This window comes from Dromiciops gliroides, chromosome 2 (genome assembly GCF_019393635.1).
Source record: "Dromiciops gliroides isolate mDroGli1 chromosome 2, mDroGli1.pri, whole genome shotgun sequence".
NCBI classification, from domain to species: Eukaryota; Metazoa; Chordata; class Mammalia; order Microbiotheria; family Microbiotheriidae; genus Dromiciops; species Dromiciops gliroides.
In genome coordinates this window covers 254864925-254881491 of record NC_057862.1, presented here as the reverse complement: position 1 = coordinate 254881491, position 16567 = coordinate 254864925, and the positions used below count along the sequence as shown (strand labels likewise).

The window sequence follows — 16567 nt, the reverse complement described above, 5'->3', positions numbered from 1 at the left end:
GTCACTATACCGAACCCACATTAGCTAAACTTTTAGCAAGACCAAAGAAAGGAAGAAGAGGAAGAGATGAAGCTACAAATTCCTGAGGAACCCTTTTGGGTATCCTCTTTTTTTTTTTTTTAGTGAGGCAATTGGGGTTAAGTGACTTGCCCAGGGTCACACAGCTAGTAAGTGTTATGTGTCTGAGGCCAGATTTGAACTCAGGTACTCCTGACTCCAGGACCGGTGCTCTATCCACTGCGCCACCTAGCCGCCCCCAGGTATCCTCTTTTTTTTTTAATGGAAGTGAAGGTCTTAGAGTTGGGAAAGTAGAAGTGCCTTGAAGACAAAAAGAAAATGACCAGAGCTTGATCTCTGCAGGGACAGGGCATGTGTCATGGGATCTCCACCACTAATCTCCCTTATAAGCCTAACGTAAACCCCTTAGGACTGATTTCTAGACAAGGGCCACAGAAGGGAAGATACTTTCTTTTCCTTAGCCTCCTTTGTTCCTCCCTTCCAAATATAAACTACTAATTTCCCTAGGACTAGGATGAACAAAAAGTCTTGATCAACACTTGAAGGGGTAACATCACCCGACTAGATATTCCTGACCTGGGGCAGCACCCCATAAACTCATCCCCTCTAATGCTCTTGCTTCACCTCATTCTCAGGTCTTACTTAGCCTTGCCCCAGGACAGAGGTCATGTAAGCAATGCCTTCACCTGAGTGATTGTGCAGTTTGGAAGAAATCCTTGTACGTGTCTCTGGAGTGGTGAAGGACCTAACCCTCCGGTCTAGTCCCCAGCTGCTGGCTTGTCTCTGTGGCCAAAACCACACTGTATAAGCCTGCCAGCAAGGAGCCTCTACTGAGGGGGCAGGGTGGGTAAAGGAGGATGGTGTTTAGGTGCTGAGCATTGGAAGACAGTCTTGGAGTGGAAAATGCTTACTTTCAGGAGAAGGAGCCGATGGTTGGGTAGGAGGAGAATGGAATTGGATAGAATAGAGAGAACCAAGAGCAGTCCCCCTGCAGAAGAAGCAGCATTAGATTATTAGTTATTATATTATTAGTCATAGGTTCGTGTTCTGTTGTCACTACCAAAGGATAAAAAAAAAGAATAGATTCATTTTCCCCAGACCTTCACCTCTGGATTTATTATCTTTTCCCAGTACTTTTTCCCACCCTGACTTCTGTAGTCCAGAACACAAAATCGATATAAGGGCACAGTTGTTATTTCTTTTCTTTCTTTTGTTTTTTGTTTGTTTGTTTGTTTGTTTTGTTTGTTTTTAGTGAGGCAATTGGGGTTAAGTGACTTGCCCAGGGTCACACAGCTAGTAAGTGTCAAATGTCTGAGGCCAGATTTGAACTCAGGTCCTCCTGAATCCAAGGCCAGTGCTCTATCCAGTGCACCACCTAGCTGCCCCCACAGTTGTTAGAAATTTCTAAGGCAGTGTAAGAGAATCTAAACTGCAGTTGAGATAAACTTCAGGTTCATTATTTCATTACTTGTTGAGCTGAGATCAGCCTTCTCCCGAGTCTATAGGCCCCTGCTTTGGAACTCTGAACTGCAAGGGACAGGGGGTATTGTCAGCGTTCTTTTAAATCTTGTTGTTCAGTCATTTTTCAGTTGTATCTGAATCCTCATGATTCCATTTGGGGTTTTTCTTGGCTGAGATATTGGAGTGGTTTGTCATTTCCTTTTCCAGCTCATTTTACAGATGAGGAAATTGAGGCAAACAGGGTTAAGTGACTTGCCCAGGGTCACACAGCCACTAACTATCTAAAGGCCAGAGTTGAACTCAGGAAGATGAGTCTTCCTGAATCCAGACCTGGCACTTTATCCACTGCACCACTTAGATGCTCTATTTTATCTTAACCATCCCTTATCCCCTAGACCAAAATTGGATTTTCTTCTAGCAGCCCTAAATACTTGGAGAAGTAGGGCATTCTCTTGTCTGGGCCCCAAGTTCACTCCTTTTGGATGCAGATTATAATTTCTTTCATCTTCTTGCCAGTGTCTGCATGGTCTTTCCCTGAATGGAGTTGGGCCATATTCTTCAAACTTTTTTATTTTCACCAAACCTTTAGATGCTATCTTTTTATAGAGGGTGAGAAAATGTGACTTAGATGATAATACAGTTATGTGAATTCAGCACTGGTTGAACAAATGGATCTAAAGAATAGGAATGGGGGCAGCTAGATGGCGCAGTGGATAAAGCACTGGCCCTGGATTCAGGAGTACCTGAGTTCAAATCCGGCCTCAGACACTTAACACTTACTAGCTGTGTGACCCTGGGCAAGTCACTTAACCCCAATTGCCTCACCAAAAACATAAAAAAAAAAAAAAAGAATAGGAATGAACAAATTGAATACCTCCTTAGCGGTAGGTCTTTATGGATACCCCAGGGATCAGTTTCTGATCCTGTGTGGTTCAACATCTTTATCCATTTTGCCTATAAATGAATAGATTGCATAATTGTCAAATTTGCATATAAAAAGCTAGAGAATAGCTAATGCATTGGGTAATAGAGCCAACATTTAAAAATATCTCAACAGGTTAAATGATAGGTTGAAGCTAGTAAGGTGAAATTAAACAGGAATACATTTCTTAGGTTCAAGGAGTCGCAAAAGCTTTTTTTTTTTTTTTTGGTGAGGCAATTGGGGTTAAATGACTTGCCCAAGGTCACACAGCTAGTAAGTGTCAAATGTCTAAGGCCGGATTTGAACTCAGGTCCTCCCAACTCCAGGGCCGGTGCTCTATTCACTGCGCCACCTAGCTGCCCCGACAAAAGCTTATTTTTTTAAAAAAATCTAGGTGTTTTAATGGACTGCAGGCTTAATATGGGTCAACAGTTTGATATGGCAATCCAAAAACAACTCAAAACTAATTTCATCATAGAATATATTAACATAAAGCCACAGTGTCCAGAATAAGGTGTTTTTATCTCCAGCTTCTAGCAGTGCTTGGCACATAGATATTTAATAAATACTCATTGTTTAATAGTCCTGTTCAGTCTGCCCTGGTCAAAATCTATATTCTTTTCATTTCTGGGCACCAGATTAGAGGAAGGACATTGGCCAAATAGGATTCATCTAGAGGAAAGCTAGGATAGTGAGGAACTATTAAACTAGAGATGATCTAAGAACATAAGAAGAGTTGCTGATAAAACTGGAACTGGTTAGCCTAGAGAAGTGAAGGCTTAGGTGCTATTCAAACATTGTCTTCTAATATTTGAAGGTCTGTCATGTGGAAGAAGGATTTCATTTGTCTTTCTGTCCCAGAGGGCAGAACTAGGGTTTCATTTTGACTGTTAGATTGTAAGTTCCTTGAAGGCAGGGACTGTATTTTGCCTCTTTTTGCATCTTAGTGCTTAGAATACAGTACCTGGTACATAGTAGTCACTTAATAAACATTTGCTGATTGATTGATGAGTGGATAGTAGTAGCAGAGAGGCAGATTTCTACTAAATGTGTGAAAAATAACTCCCTAGGGCAGCTAGGTGGCGCAGTGGATAGAGCACCACCCCTGGAGTCAGGAGGACCTGAGTTCAAATCCGGCCTCAGACACTTACCACTTACTAGCTGTGTGACCCTGGGCAAGTCACTTAACCCTGATTACCTAACAAAAAAAAGAAAGAAAGAAAGAAAAAGAAAAAAAGAAAAAGAACTCCCTAGGAATTAAAAGAATACTTCCAAAGGGGAAGCTACTACTTCAAGAGACAAGATGTTATTTAGGGGGCATAAAGTAAAAGCTAGATGACCCCTTATCTCAGATCCATATGTAGGGCTAAAAGGATTTTATGGGGGGTTTTCTTCAGGTTAGACTAAAGGACTTGTAAAGTCTCTTTAATTCTGAATTTCCAGTAAGGATCCAAACCACCACAATATCCAATTCTCACTGAAGAAAGGAAATAGTATGTAGGATCTAGGCAGGACCAGCTATTCCTATAGGCAGAGTAAGTAGCTGGTTTTAGAGTGAAGTCATCATTGAGGCTCTGCTGCCTCCAAACATTCCCCCTACCACCCTTTAACAGTACCTGAACTCGGGGCAGCTAGGTGCCACAGTGGATAAAGCACAGGCCCTGGATTCAGGAGGACCTGAGTTCAAATCCACCTCAGACACTTAACACTTACTAGCTGTGTGACCCTGGGCAAGTCACTTAACCCCAATTGCCTCACCCCCCCAAAAAAAAAATTCAATTCACTGCCAGTCATGACATCAACAGTACCTGAACTCCCTATGAGTGTGATGATTATTTTGACAAAAGCATGAATCTCCAGAAGGTCCTCATATAATGCAAGTAGATTACCAAGATAGGTAACCCATAAATCCATCAACCCATTCACACAGTGCATTAGAGAAAACACACTGCCCTTGGAGTTTGAGGACCAAGGCACTAGATTTAGTTGTGCCACGAACCAGCTTTGAATCATTTGGCCTATCACTTCATCTCTCTAGATCCAAGTACCCTTAGATTTAATATGAGAGGATCAAACTAGATGATCTTTAAAGTCCCTTCTCCCTCTAATATTCTATGATTTTATGGTTATTCATACTTAAGTAATTCAAGGAGCCACGTTTTCATTTCCCACAGGGCAGATTGAAATGCCTCCATGCCTCGGTAGATGATCCTCATGGCTTGCTATGGCCACAAAAGCTCACCATCTAGTAGGTAACTCTGGTGGTAAATCTTTCTGAACACCATTAATTCGGTTTTCACAGGACAGACCTGTAGCTTATTGCCTGCACTCAAAAACTTAACTTTGCCAAAACCTGCAGAACTTTGACAAAATTTGCATTTAGCTGAGAATGGCCTTCAGGAACTTCAAGGCCTTAGAACAGGACTTCCACAAGCATTTATCAAGCACTTACTATGTGCAGGGGCAACTAGGTGGCACAGTGGATGGAGCGCTGGGTCTGGAGTCAAGAAGATCTGAGTTCAAATCCAGCCTTAGACAGTTATTGGCTGTGTGACATTGGGCAAGTCACTTAACCTCTGTTTACCTGAGTTTCCTCATCTGTAAAATGAGGCTAATGATAGATAGCACCTACCTTCCAGAATTGTAAGGATCAACTGAGATAATGATTGTAAAACACTTAGCATGATGCCTGGCATGTGGTGTTGTAAAGTCATTCAGTTGTATTTGACTCTATGTGGAGTTTTCTTGTCAGGGATACTGGAATGGTTTGCCATTTCCTTCTCTAGCATTTCCCCATTTTACAGATGAAGAACTGAGGCAAGTGACTTGCCCAGGATCACACATTAGTAAGTCTGTAAGGATGGATGACTCTAGGGCCAGCATTATATCCACTGCATCACCTAGCTGCCCCAAGTGCTATATAAATTTTAGCTTTAAAAAAAGCGGCATTATTATGTGCCAGGCACTGGACTATGCATCAATGACACAAAAACATAAGGACTGACTGTGTAGGGTAGGAACTACCCTCAAGGAGCTCCTATTCTAATGGGCAAAATGTAAACAACTAAATACACCCAAGTTATATACAGGATAAATGAAAGGTAATCCCAGAGGGAAGATATTGGGCTGGGGGAAGGCCTCTTGCAAAAGATGGGATTTAAGTTGAAGAAACCAGGGAAGCCAGAGGTCAAGAGGGAAAGAATTCTAGGTATGCCAGACAGCCTGTGAAAAGACCTCATTGGGAAACAGTGTTGTGTGTGAGTAATAGCTAGTAGGTTTCTGTGGTCCTGAGTGAAGTAAAGGGTAAAAAGAATGGAAAAGTAGGAAACGGATGGGTTGTGAACAGATTAAAAAAACACACACACATTTTATATTTGGTCCCTGAGGTAATGGAAAGTCACTGTAGTTTATTGAGTGGAGGGAATAAAATAGTCAAACCTGCACTTTAATGTGGGATCTTATGATTAGTTTCTAGAATTGAATCGAAATTTAAAAATACAAGAAAGCATATTTTCATGTGGTGGGATGAGTTGGGTTAGGGAAAAGCATGGAGAATATAGTGCCATTTCTAATGTTTGTTAAGCCCCTAGTCTGTGCAGAATATTGTACTAGGAACTGAGAAAGATTTTTTTTTTAAATGAAGAAGGCGTGATCTCTGTCCCCATGATCATTATAATCTAGTAGGAGAGATAAGCCAGGTACACAAAGAATAACCATAAAATGGAATATTATGTTTGTAGAAGGATATGGGGCAGCTAGGTAGCAAAGGGGATAGAGCACTGAGTTTGGAATCAGGAAGACTTAGACGCTTACTAGTTGTGTGACCCTCATCAAGTTACTTAACCCTGTTTGCTTCAGTTTGCTCATCTGTAAAATGAGGTAGAGAAGGAAAGAGCAAATTTCTCCAGTATCTTTGCCAAGAAAACCCCAAAATGGGGTCACAAAGAATCCAACACAGCTGAAGTGACTGAACAACAACAAAAAAGAAGGATATGTTTGTAATAAATGCTAAGAGAGCATGGAGGGGCAGCTAGGTGGCTCAGTGGATAGAGCACTGGCCCTGGATTCAGGAGGAACTGAGTTCAAATTTTGCCTAAGACACTTGACACTAGCTGTGTGACCCTGGACAAGTCACTTAACCCCAATTGCCTCACCAGAGAGGAGAGAAAGGAACATGGAAGATGAGGAGAACCATCCTGTCTCAGATTCTAAGAGGGGACACAACATGTAAAATCATGATGTACATACCAAATATTATACAGTGTACAATGAAAGGTAATCCTAGAAGGAAAACATTAGCAGCTGGGGAGATATGGGTGTTCGTCCTGCAGAAGGTAGAATTGGAGCTGAGTTTTGAAGAAAGCCAGAGAAACAAGGAAGCAGAAGTAAAGAAGGAGAGCATTCCAGGCATGGGGGGCAGCCACGGGAAGATACAGTTTTGTGTTTGAGGAACAACAAATAGGCCAGTTTTTCTGGATCATGGAGTACATGGAGGGGAGTAAAGTGTACGAAGACTGAAAATACAGGAAGAGGCCAAGTTGTGAAGGACTTTATTTATTTAATCATTCATTCGTTCGTTCATTCATTCGTTCATTTGTTTGTTTATTTTTGCCAGGCAATGAGCGTTAAGTGACTTGCCTAGGGTCACACAGCTAGTTAGTGTCAAGTGTCTGAGGCTGGATTTGAACTCAGGTCCTCCTGAATCCAGGGCCAGTGCTTTATCCACTGTGTCACCTAGCTGCCCCATGTGAAGGACTTAAATGACACACATACTGTATATTTTATCTTGGAGTTAATAGGTAGCCACTGCTCCCTTGATTGATTGGAAGTGGGGAGGTAACACAGATCACTGTGCTTTAGGAAAGTCTCTTTGGCAGCTGAGTGGTAGATGGATTGGAAAGAGGCATGAAATGGTGAGACCAACTAGAAGTCTGTTACAGTAGTCAAGGCATCAGATGATAGGTGCCAGCACCAGTAGGGCAGCTATGTGAAGGGAAGTAAGGGGGCATATATGAGAGACATTCCAAAGGTAGAATTGCAAAAATTTGCAATAGAATGGATATGTGGATATATTAAGGTCGAGGTGCCTTTGGGACATCCAATTTGAGATGTGATACTGAGACATGCTTTAGAGAGTTACTTTTATTGTCTTTGAATTGTTTTGGTCATGACCCAACTTGGGGTTTTCTTTGGCAAAGATAATGGAGTAGTTTGCCATTATCCTTCTCCAGCTCATTTTACAGATGAGGAGCTGAGGTAAGTGAATTGCCCAGGGTCACCCAACTAGTAAGTGTCTGAGGTGGGAATTGAATTGAGGTCCTCCTGACTCCAGGGCCAGTGCTCTATCCACTGCACCACCTAGTTGCTCCTAAGAGAAAAAATAAGGTTAGCTATAGAGATCAAGAAATCACATTCATAGAGATAACTGACTCCTGGGAGCTGATGATTGAGATAGTATTGAGGGAGAAGAGGGCCCAGTTCACAGCCTTGAGGGACACCCCTGCTCATCTCCAACTCTTGGAATTTTTAGGTTCTTTGGTTTTTTTGGTGGGGCAATGAGGGTTAAGTGACTTGCCCAGGGTCACACAGCTAGTAAGTGTTAAGTGTCTGAGGCTGGATTTCAACTCATGTCCTCCTGAATCCAGGGCCAATGCTTTATCCACTGCGCCACCTAGCTGCCCCCCAGGTTCTTTCAGATAAGACAAAAGAAGTGAACTCAAGTGCCACTTCTTTTAAAAGACTTTTCCTGACCTCCTTTCTCACCCAGTTTTCCTCTCTCCACTAAACTACTTTGTATTTTCTACAGAATAAGAAAAATTGGGGGCAGCTAGATGGCGCAGTGGTAAAGCACCGGCCCTGGATTCAGGAGTACCTGAGTTCAAATCCGGCCTCAGACACTTGACACTTTACTAGCTGTGTGACCCTGGGCAAGTCACTTAACCCTCATTGCCCTGCAAAAAAAAAAAAAAGAATAAGAAAAATTAATAAAGTAGAAAAAGTATGCTTCAATCTGTACTCAGAGTCCATTAGTTCTCTTTCTGGAGCATTTTTCATCATGGATCCTTTGGAATTGTCTTGATCAGAGAAGCTAAATCTTTCATAGTTGATAATCCTTCCAATATTGCTGTTACTGTGTACAATGTTCTGGTTCTGCTTACTTCACTCTGCATCAGTTCATGTAAATAGAAGGCACTAGATTAAGGGGGATCAAGAAAGCCTTCCCATAGAAAGTTGGATGTTAGCTGGGACTTGAAGGAAGACAAAAATTCCAATATATGTTCAGGTAGTTGAATTCTCCCATTACTACAATATTATTTCTCTGAGGCAAGTTTGTGATACCTGTCCTGAATGCATTATCCATTTCTTCCTTCTGATCCAATGGTATCATTTTACCACTGCAGTATCATTTGTTTTTCCTTCCAAATGTTCTCCACCATACTTCTTCCCTCTAGTCTTATGTATTTCTTCAAATAATTACATGTTCTTAGTATATAATGCCAGTCTGTTGTCTCTTTTAGCAAATCTTTCCCAGTGCCTAGCACATATTAGGTACTTAATGTTTACTGATTCATTGTGAGAAGCTGCTGCTTTCTCAAGGGATCCAGCTCTGTCCCTGATACCTATTACTTACCTAGAAAATTTCATTGGTCTTGCTTCTTTCTTCCATTCTCTATGTCACATTCTTCTCCTCAAAAACTTCCTATCATAGATCAGGACTCTTTCCTTCCTTATCAGATTTTTTTCTTCTTTATTTTCCTTCTTAAGCATTTCTTCTATTCACTCTAGGAACAATTCCTTCTCCCTGATAATCTGAATAATAGAGAAGCATTCTTCCAGAGCTTTTCTGGAAGAAAAAAAATTTTTTTTCTTCCTAGCTGGGAGATTCTTGATGGCCTGCATTCCATCCACTTGTCATGAAACATAAGGCAAGGGTGCAGGATATCAAGGGAAGTTTTTTTTTTTTTTTTAATAGAATGTGAGAGAACTGAGCACATGCACAGGCAAGAGGGTAGAATGGGTAGTCACTGGGTAAAATGAAATTGAAGATTTCCAAGAAGGAATGCTCAGTGGAGTAAGATCTAATAGGAATGGGGAGAGGATATAATCAAGGGTACAAATGAAAGGGACTATCATCTCTGAAACAAATGAAGAAAAAAAGGATAAATGGTCTCATAGAAGTTCATAAACAGGCAGAAGGGAGGAGGCTCAGCATGCATGGCCTTAATCTTTTTAGTAAAATAGGAGTTGCAGTTATCTTCTGATAGTATGAAGGATAGAGATAGGCTTCAAAATTTGAGGAAAATGGAACAGATTCTATGAGGAATGAAAAAAAATATATAAATAGAACAAAAAAGGAATACTATGATGTATTGAGGACCAAATTGAAGTTAGATAGAAAAAGAATATGAGACATATAATCAGCCCAGTTTGGTGACTTTTTTCTAGCAATATTCTGCAGCTGGAAGCAAGAATAGAAAGAGAAGGTGGTAGAGGTTGTGATGGTTGCAGGTCAGCAAGGAGGCAAACAGTAGAAGGCCAAGGGTATGAAGTGAGGAGTGAGGATGTAGGCAAAGTAGAATACCATGAAACCAAGAAATGGGAGTTAGAAGGGTCATTGCCATGGCTATTGACTCTTCTAAGAATGATGGCAGGAGAGGAGTTGAAGAGAAGGGTCAAAACAAGTGCTAAAGTCATTGAAGATAGAGGCATGAGTGCTACATTTGGAGTCAGAAGCAGGGAGGCATTTATTAGGCACCTACTATGTGCCAGGTATTGTGCTAAATGCTTTACAAATATCTCCTTTGATTCTCACAACAATACTGGGAGGTAATTTGGAGATTATTATCTCTTTTACAGTTGAAGAAACTTAAGTAGATTTGCTGAGGGTCAGCTAATAAATTTTTATTTGAACTCAGGTCTTCCTGACTTGAGGCCTGATGTTCTCTATTCAGTTCCCCATCTAGGTACCTTCAAGTCAGAGGGCTGGTGATTGGATCCTGTCTACTACCTGTTTGTTTCCCAGAGGATGACTGACTCTTGCTCTCTTTAGGGTGCCAGGAGTATTAGCCAAGCAGTTGACATCAATTAGCTATTCCAAAATGGCATTTACTGAGAAATCAAAAGAAAGGGCATAGGGGCAGCTAGGTGGCATAGTGGATAAAGCACTGGCCCTAGATTCAGGAGGACCTGAGTTCAAATCCAGCCTCAAACACTTGACACTTACTAGCTGTGTGACCCTGGGCAAGTCACTTAACCCTCATTGCCAAGCCAAAAAAAAAAAGGCATAACTTATAAAAACATCCCCTAAGCTGTGTGCACACTCTTTCCACATGTACATGCGCATACACACACACACACACACACACACACACACACATATGCGCGGTCTCATCTTCTTCACCTATAAAATAGGAGAGGGGGGCAGTTAAACTAGATGATTTTAGTTCCCTAAAGGGGCATCTGGGTGGCGCAGTGGATAGAGTGATGGTCCTGGAGTTGAGGACCTGAGTTCAAATCCCACTTCAGATACTTACTAGCCATGTGACCCTAGGCTAATCACTTGACCCCAATTGCCTTAAAATCTGGGGCCATTTACAGCTGTCCTCATATATATCTTGCCACTGGACCCAGATGGCTCTGGAGGAGAGAGATTGAAGTTGAAGTTGAAGTTGGTGACCTTGCCCAGCCCTCCCTCACTTAAACCCAATTTACTCCAAGTCATGACATCACCCTAATGGCATGGTCCTCTTTGAGAATAGAGGACAAACAACAACAAGTTACCTAATCGTGCTAAATCTATAATTCTGTGAGAGTATCCTGTGTCCACAAGGGTTGGGGAAAAGGTGATGGAATCTGTTAACATTGATGGGGAACTGTCCAGATGATCAGGCATGGTTGGGATACCAAAGTAAGGAACCCAAGAGGAGATGGAAGAGAGGAGGGGAAAAGCAAACTCCTATTCCCAACCCCTGAGTCTGCAGATAATTACTGGACCAGATGTTTCTAAGACCAGAAAGGGGAAACACATGTGGTGCAGGCTGAAGATCTAGGTATTGAGGGAGGGGAGTGTTTGGGTGGAAATCTCTCTCTTCCCAGACTATAAAGGAAGAGGGTAAAGAACCCATGTTGGATGACTCTTTCAGCCCCTCTGACATGCTTGAACCACTTGCATTGTCCATGGAACCTTGGCCTTATTCAGTGAGGTCTGCCTCTCCTATTTGCCACCAGGCACAGGAAGAAGACAAGCAGAGGCACCAGCAGGAGGAAGAGAGAACAGGGAGAGAAGACAAGTTGACCCTGGAACCGCTCTTCAAAGTTCTGGACACACCCATGAGTGAGAGTGAGGAGACAGCAACCACCCTGCCTGCCCAGCTGGACCGATCCCACAGCATGCAGATGGAGGGCTATTTGGGCCGCAAGCATGACCTAGAGGGGCCCAATAAGAAGGCATCAAACAGGTGGGGGACAGCAGGTCATATGCAGGCTGAGTGGGCAGCCTCACGCATAGGATGATTTTAAGAGTTCTCTTCCCTCCCCTAGACAGAAATAGATCCCTGATATTCCATAGCTAGAGACACATTAATCTGTTTGAAAGCTTCCTTCCTTTGAAAATGAAAATACCACCAAGAGTATCTTATCAGCTATAATGAAAAGATAATTGCACCTGGGCCCAGAAGATCTATCCGGCTTTGTCTTTCTATTCTGCTATTTACTGTCTGTGTGACCTTGAACAAGTCTTCAATATTTTAGCCTCGGTTTCTTTAGATATAAAATGAAGACTAGATAAAGTGAGCTCTAATGTCCAATTTCATGATCTCAGGGATCAAAGAACCTCAAAGTGGGCCGGTTCTTAGCTTAGGAGAATAGAGAGAGAGCAGAAGGATACGTGCTGCTTTGAAGGGGAGCTAAAAAAGAAGGAAAAGGGTGCCAAAAGGGGAGACATAGGGATCTTATAGCAGACTGTGCTGGGCGGTTTTGTTAAGGGCTAATTCTGAGGCTTAACTTTAGACATGAAGACATCCTCCTTTCCCTTCCCTTTTTCCTTCCTGCCATCAGATTCCAGACATCTTCTTTCACCACTGACAGCAAAAGGCTAGGGTCAAAGATGGGGGTGGGACACAATAGCACCCCAATCAGGAGCCCCACCCTGCCTTCTGAACTCTGAGCTCTGAGAGATGCCAGGCACCGCTCAGGTTCAGCAGTGGCCCCTGCCCAGCCTGAGCTGACAAAGGGGCTCCTGCTAGCAATATAGACAAGAGCCGGTGGGTGCTCAGAACAAGTTACTACCCTAGCCTGGGTGGGGCCAGCTCCAAAGAATAGGCTATACAAATCTTCACACCGCTAGGCTGCTACTGGTCTGTCTGAAAGAAAGCACAAACCATGAGAGTAACCCCATGCACTGTGACTAATTGGCCTTTGGAGTGGTCTCTCCATGGCCTTCACCTGCTCCCAGTCCCTCATTAAAGGGGCTTCTCTGGAGTAGCTAAGAATGAGATCCAAGGCAGCCCTGGTAACCATTATGTACCCAATCCCACAGACTCAGGACTCACCCAGGGAAACCCTAAGGGCTTCATGCTATCCTCATTTTATTTGCAGATTCTGGGGGCCACTTATATCCAGATAAGATTTGTTAGGCTTGTTTGTTTTATATATTTTATTTTAGCTGTTGTTGTTGTTTGTTGTTGTGGGGCAATGAGGGTTAAGTGACCTGCCCAGGGTCACACAGCCAATAAGTGCCAAGTGTCTGAGGCCAGATTTGAACTCACATCCTCCCGAATCCAGGGCTGGTGCTTTATCCACTGCGCCACCTAGCTGCCCCTTGTTTTATATATTTTAAAATATTATTAAGAAGAGGCCAGGGCAGCTAGGTGGCGCAGTGGATAGAGCACCAGCCCTGGATTCAGGAATGCCTGAGTTCAAATCTGGCCTCAGACACTTGACACTTACTAGCTGTGTGACCCTGGGCAAGTCACTTAACCCCCATTGCCCTGCCAAAAAAAAAAAGAAGAGGCCTATAGGCTTTCCCAGAAGGCCAGAGAGATCCATCACACACACACACACACACACACACACACACACACACACACACACACACACACAAAAGTTAAGAATCCCTGTCCTAGGGCACAAAGACATATACCCTTTTCCTTGTTTTATAGAACCACCTCCAATCACTCCCTGCTAAGGATGCTCTTCAAAGGTCTCTCCTGTGCACAGTAGCCATAAGGAGACCCAAGAGTCCCTAGGGGTTGGTTATGACTATTCATCAGGACCCAGCTCATCCCAAGGTCCTGAAATTTGCCATATTTCCAAGCAGTAAACAAGTAGTAAAATGAATCTTTCAGGACCAAAGGGGCCAGAACTTCCCTGGTCTCATTAGAAGTGACCTGGGGCCAGTTTAGCTTGGTCCAGGTCACCTTAAAGGAGCATTTTGAATCTGATGGGCCTCTGCAGGATGAGTGTGGTATCAGTTTCATATTATCCTCACTAAATTGTAGGCTGGGCTACTTCAGGAAATAAACCCTGAGTCACAGTAAGATAGCAGGCCCCATGGCGTGGTGGTAGAAGTCACAAGCCCTAAGTTAAGAAAGTCAGAATAGAAGACTTTCACAATAGGAAGTCAAAAGCTTTTATGGCCAGAGATGAAAAAGCAGGAAATTGTGGTCAGAGAGAGGAATGTCAGAGTTTAGTTTCTCGAAGGTAGTACAATTATGGGTGATGGTGAATCGTACAGTGGGACCAGGCCTACAGGTAGCAGAAGTGCAGGTGGAGGTCCTCAGAGTTACACAATTACTTTGTGACCTTGAGCAAATCCCTTAATGGCTCTAAACCTCACTTTCCTCATCTATCAAATGGGACTAACAAATTTGCCTTGCTCACAGAGAAAATGTGGGGATCATCTGAGATTAACTATGGGAAAACACTCTGAAAACTGCAAAGCATTGTCAGGTATTATATACCATTATGAGCCCCAAGTCTAGCTCTGCCACTAATTTACTATAGGACTTGGATGAGACTTTTCACCTCTATGCGTCAGTGGCCTTGTCAAGTCTTGTCAAGTGAACATAACCTCCCTATTTTGCAGTGCTGTTGTGAGACTGAAATGAGATAATTTTATTTTATTATTATTATTTTTTTGTAGGACAATGAAGGTTAAGTGACTTGTCCAAGGTCACACAGCTAGTAAGTGTCAAGTGTCTGAGGATGGATTTGAACTCAGGTCCTCCTGAATCTAGGGCCGGTGCTTTATCCACTACACCACCGAGCTGCCTCTGAGATAAATTTTTTTTTTTTGGTGAGGCAATTGGGGTTAAGTGACTTGCCCAGGGTCACACGGCTAGGAAGTGTCAAGTGTCTGAGGATGGATTTGAACTCAGGTCCTCCTGAATCTAGGGCCGGTGCTTTATCCACTACACCACCGAGCTGCCTCTGAGATAATTTTTTTTTTTTTTGGTGAGGCAATTGGGGTTAAGTGACTTGCCCAGGGTCACATGGCTAGGAAGTGTCAAGTGTCTGAGGATGGATTTGAACTCAGGTCCTCCTGAATCCAGGGCCAGTGCTCTATCCACTGCGCCACCTAGCTGCCCCCCGAGATATTTTTTTAAATGTTATACCAATATAAAAATTATTATTCTCGCATCTGAACCCTGGGGGTGACCAGAAATTCTGTTTTCTCACTTTCAGATCCTGGAACAACCTATACTGTGTGCTCAAAAATAACGAACTAACATTCTATAAGGATGCTAAGAATTTGGCCATGGGGGTGCCATACCACGGGGAAGAACCTCTGGGTCTGAGGCATGCCATTTGTGAAGTTGCTGCTGACTATAAGAAGAAGAAGCATGTCTTCAAGTTGAGGTGAAGTCATGTGGGAAGCTGGGGCTGGGGCTGGGGCTGAGGCAGGGGCTCACTCTTCTGCCCTGAGCATCAGCAATTTTCTGTGCCTGAGACTTAGAACATCCCTTCAAGGTAGTGTGGAATTCATGTGGGTGGAGGCAGCTGGTAAATCAGATAAGGTGCTAGCTGAGAGGGGCATGGCCACATGTGAGGACCCTCATTTAGGGTCAAAGATCATAGGATTTCCTGGGGGAGGTTGCCAGCCTTCTCAGCTGCTTCTGTCATTTTCAGGCCATGGTACAATGGGGAAGGGAATTGAACCTCAATTTCCTTGGCCCCAGGGAGCCTGTTTCTCCCCACCCCCCCATCCCTTCCAAGAAGACTGAGTAGTACTGGGAACTTTGGACTGGGTTCATGGCCCCACCCAGGCCGGATGTTAGAGCCTTCACAGAAGCTTTAGTTTACTTTTAGCTAGACCTGATGAGGCCACAAACTTCCTGCCTTGAGCCGTCATCTACTTGAGAAGGGAATCAGTCTTAGGACCAACCCGACCCTCAAAGATCCCTCAAAACCCAGAAGGCCCTAGGGTCAAATGGCTCTGTGTTCTAGGTATAGGGGATGCTGTGAGATGGAAAGAGTCTGAGAAAAATGGGGCTACCGAGTTCTTCCAAGATATGAACTAGCTTCTCGCTTATTCCTGTTGGGGGCTTATAGGGGCAATCGCAGGACAAGAAACTTTCTCATTCCAGGTTGAGTAACGGCAGTGAATGGCTTTTCCATGGCAAGGATGAGGTAAGTTCAGAATAGAAAAAGTGGAAATTCTTCCAGAGAAGGTTGGGTTATGCAGGGCACCATGGGTGGGCTCAAAGAAGTACATGGTCTAGTGGCAGAGGGAGGTCCCATCTTATCCCAAACATCTTATGAAATACACCATAGGCTCCCTTGTCTTCATGCAATTTAATATGAGATATATATATGTGTATATGAGATCTGTGTATATGTATACACACATATACATACATATAAGTGCATGTCCACATATACATGCACACACACATATCCACATATATTTGTATATCCTGTGATATGTCTGTCTTTTGTCTCTACCTATGTATAAATACATCTGTGACCTCCCTTGAGGGAAGCGCTACCTACATTCGGTAGGGTAACTACCTTGTGCTCTAGCATTTAGTTCTGAAACTCAAAGCTAAGACATTGAAAGGTTCCATGCTGTACCTCTCTGCCAACAAGGGCATCCTAGATGTCTGACTTGAAGCACAAAGATGACCCAACCATGCCCTTGATTTGCTCTTGCCTCATTTTCTAGGA

The 16567-nt window shown here is 43.1% G+C and overlaps 1 protein-coding gene across 2 annotated transcripts in view; it reads left to right on the top strand.

The window, feature by feature from the left end:
- SPTB (spectrin beta, erythrocytic) overlaps nt 1-16567 on the top strand; it is a 175543-nt gene that overhangs the window by 155819 nt on the left and 3157 nt on the right. For both annotated transcript variants that reach the window (XM_043983695.1, XM_043983696.1), the window contains exons 33-35: nt 11630-11859; nt 15086-15259; nt 15988-16030. In XM_043983695.1, coding sequence (XP_043839630.1) covers nt 11630-11859; nt 15086-15259; nt 15988-16030 — 447 coding nt within the window. The remainder of the gene's footprint in view (nt 1-11629; nt 11860-15085; nt 15260-15987; nt 16031-16567) is intronic.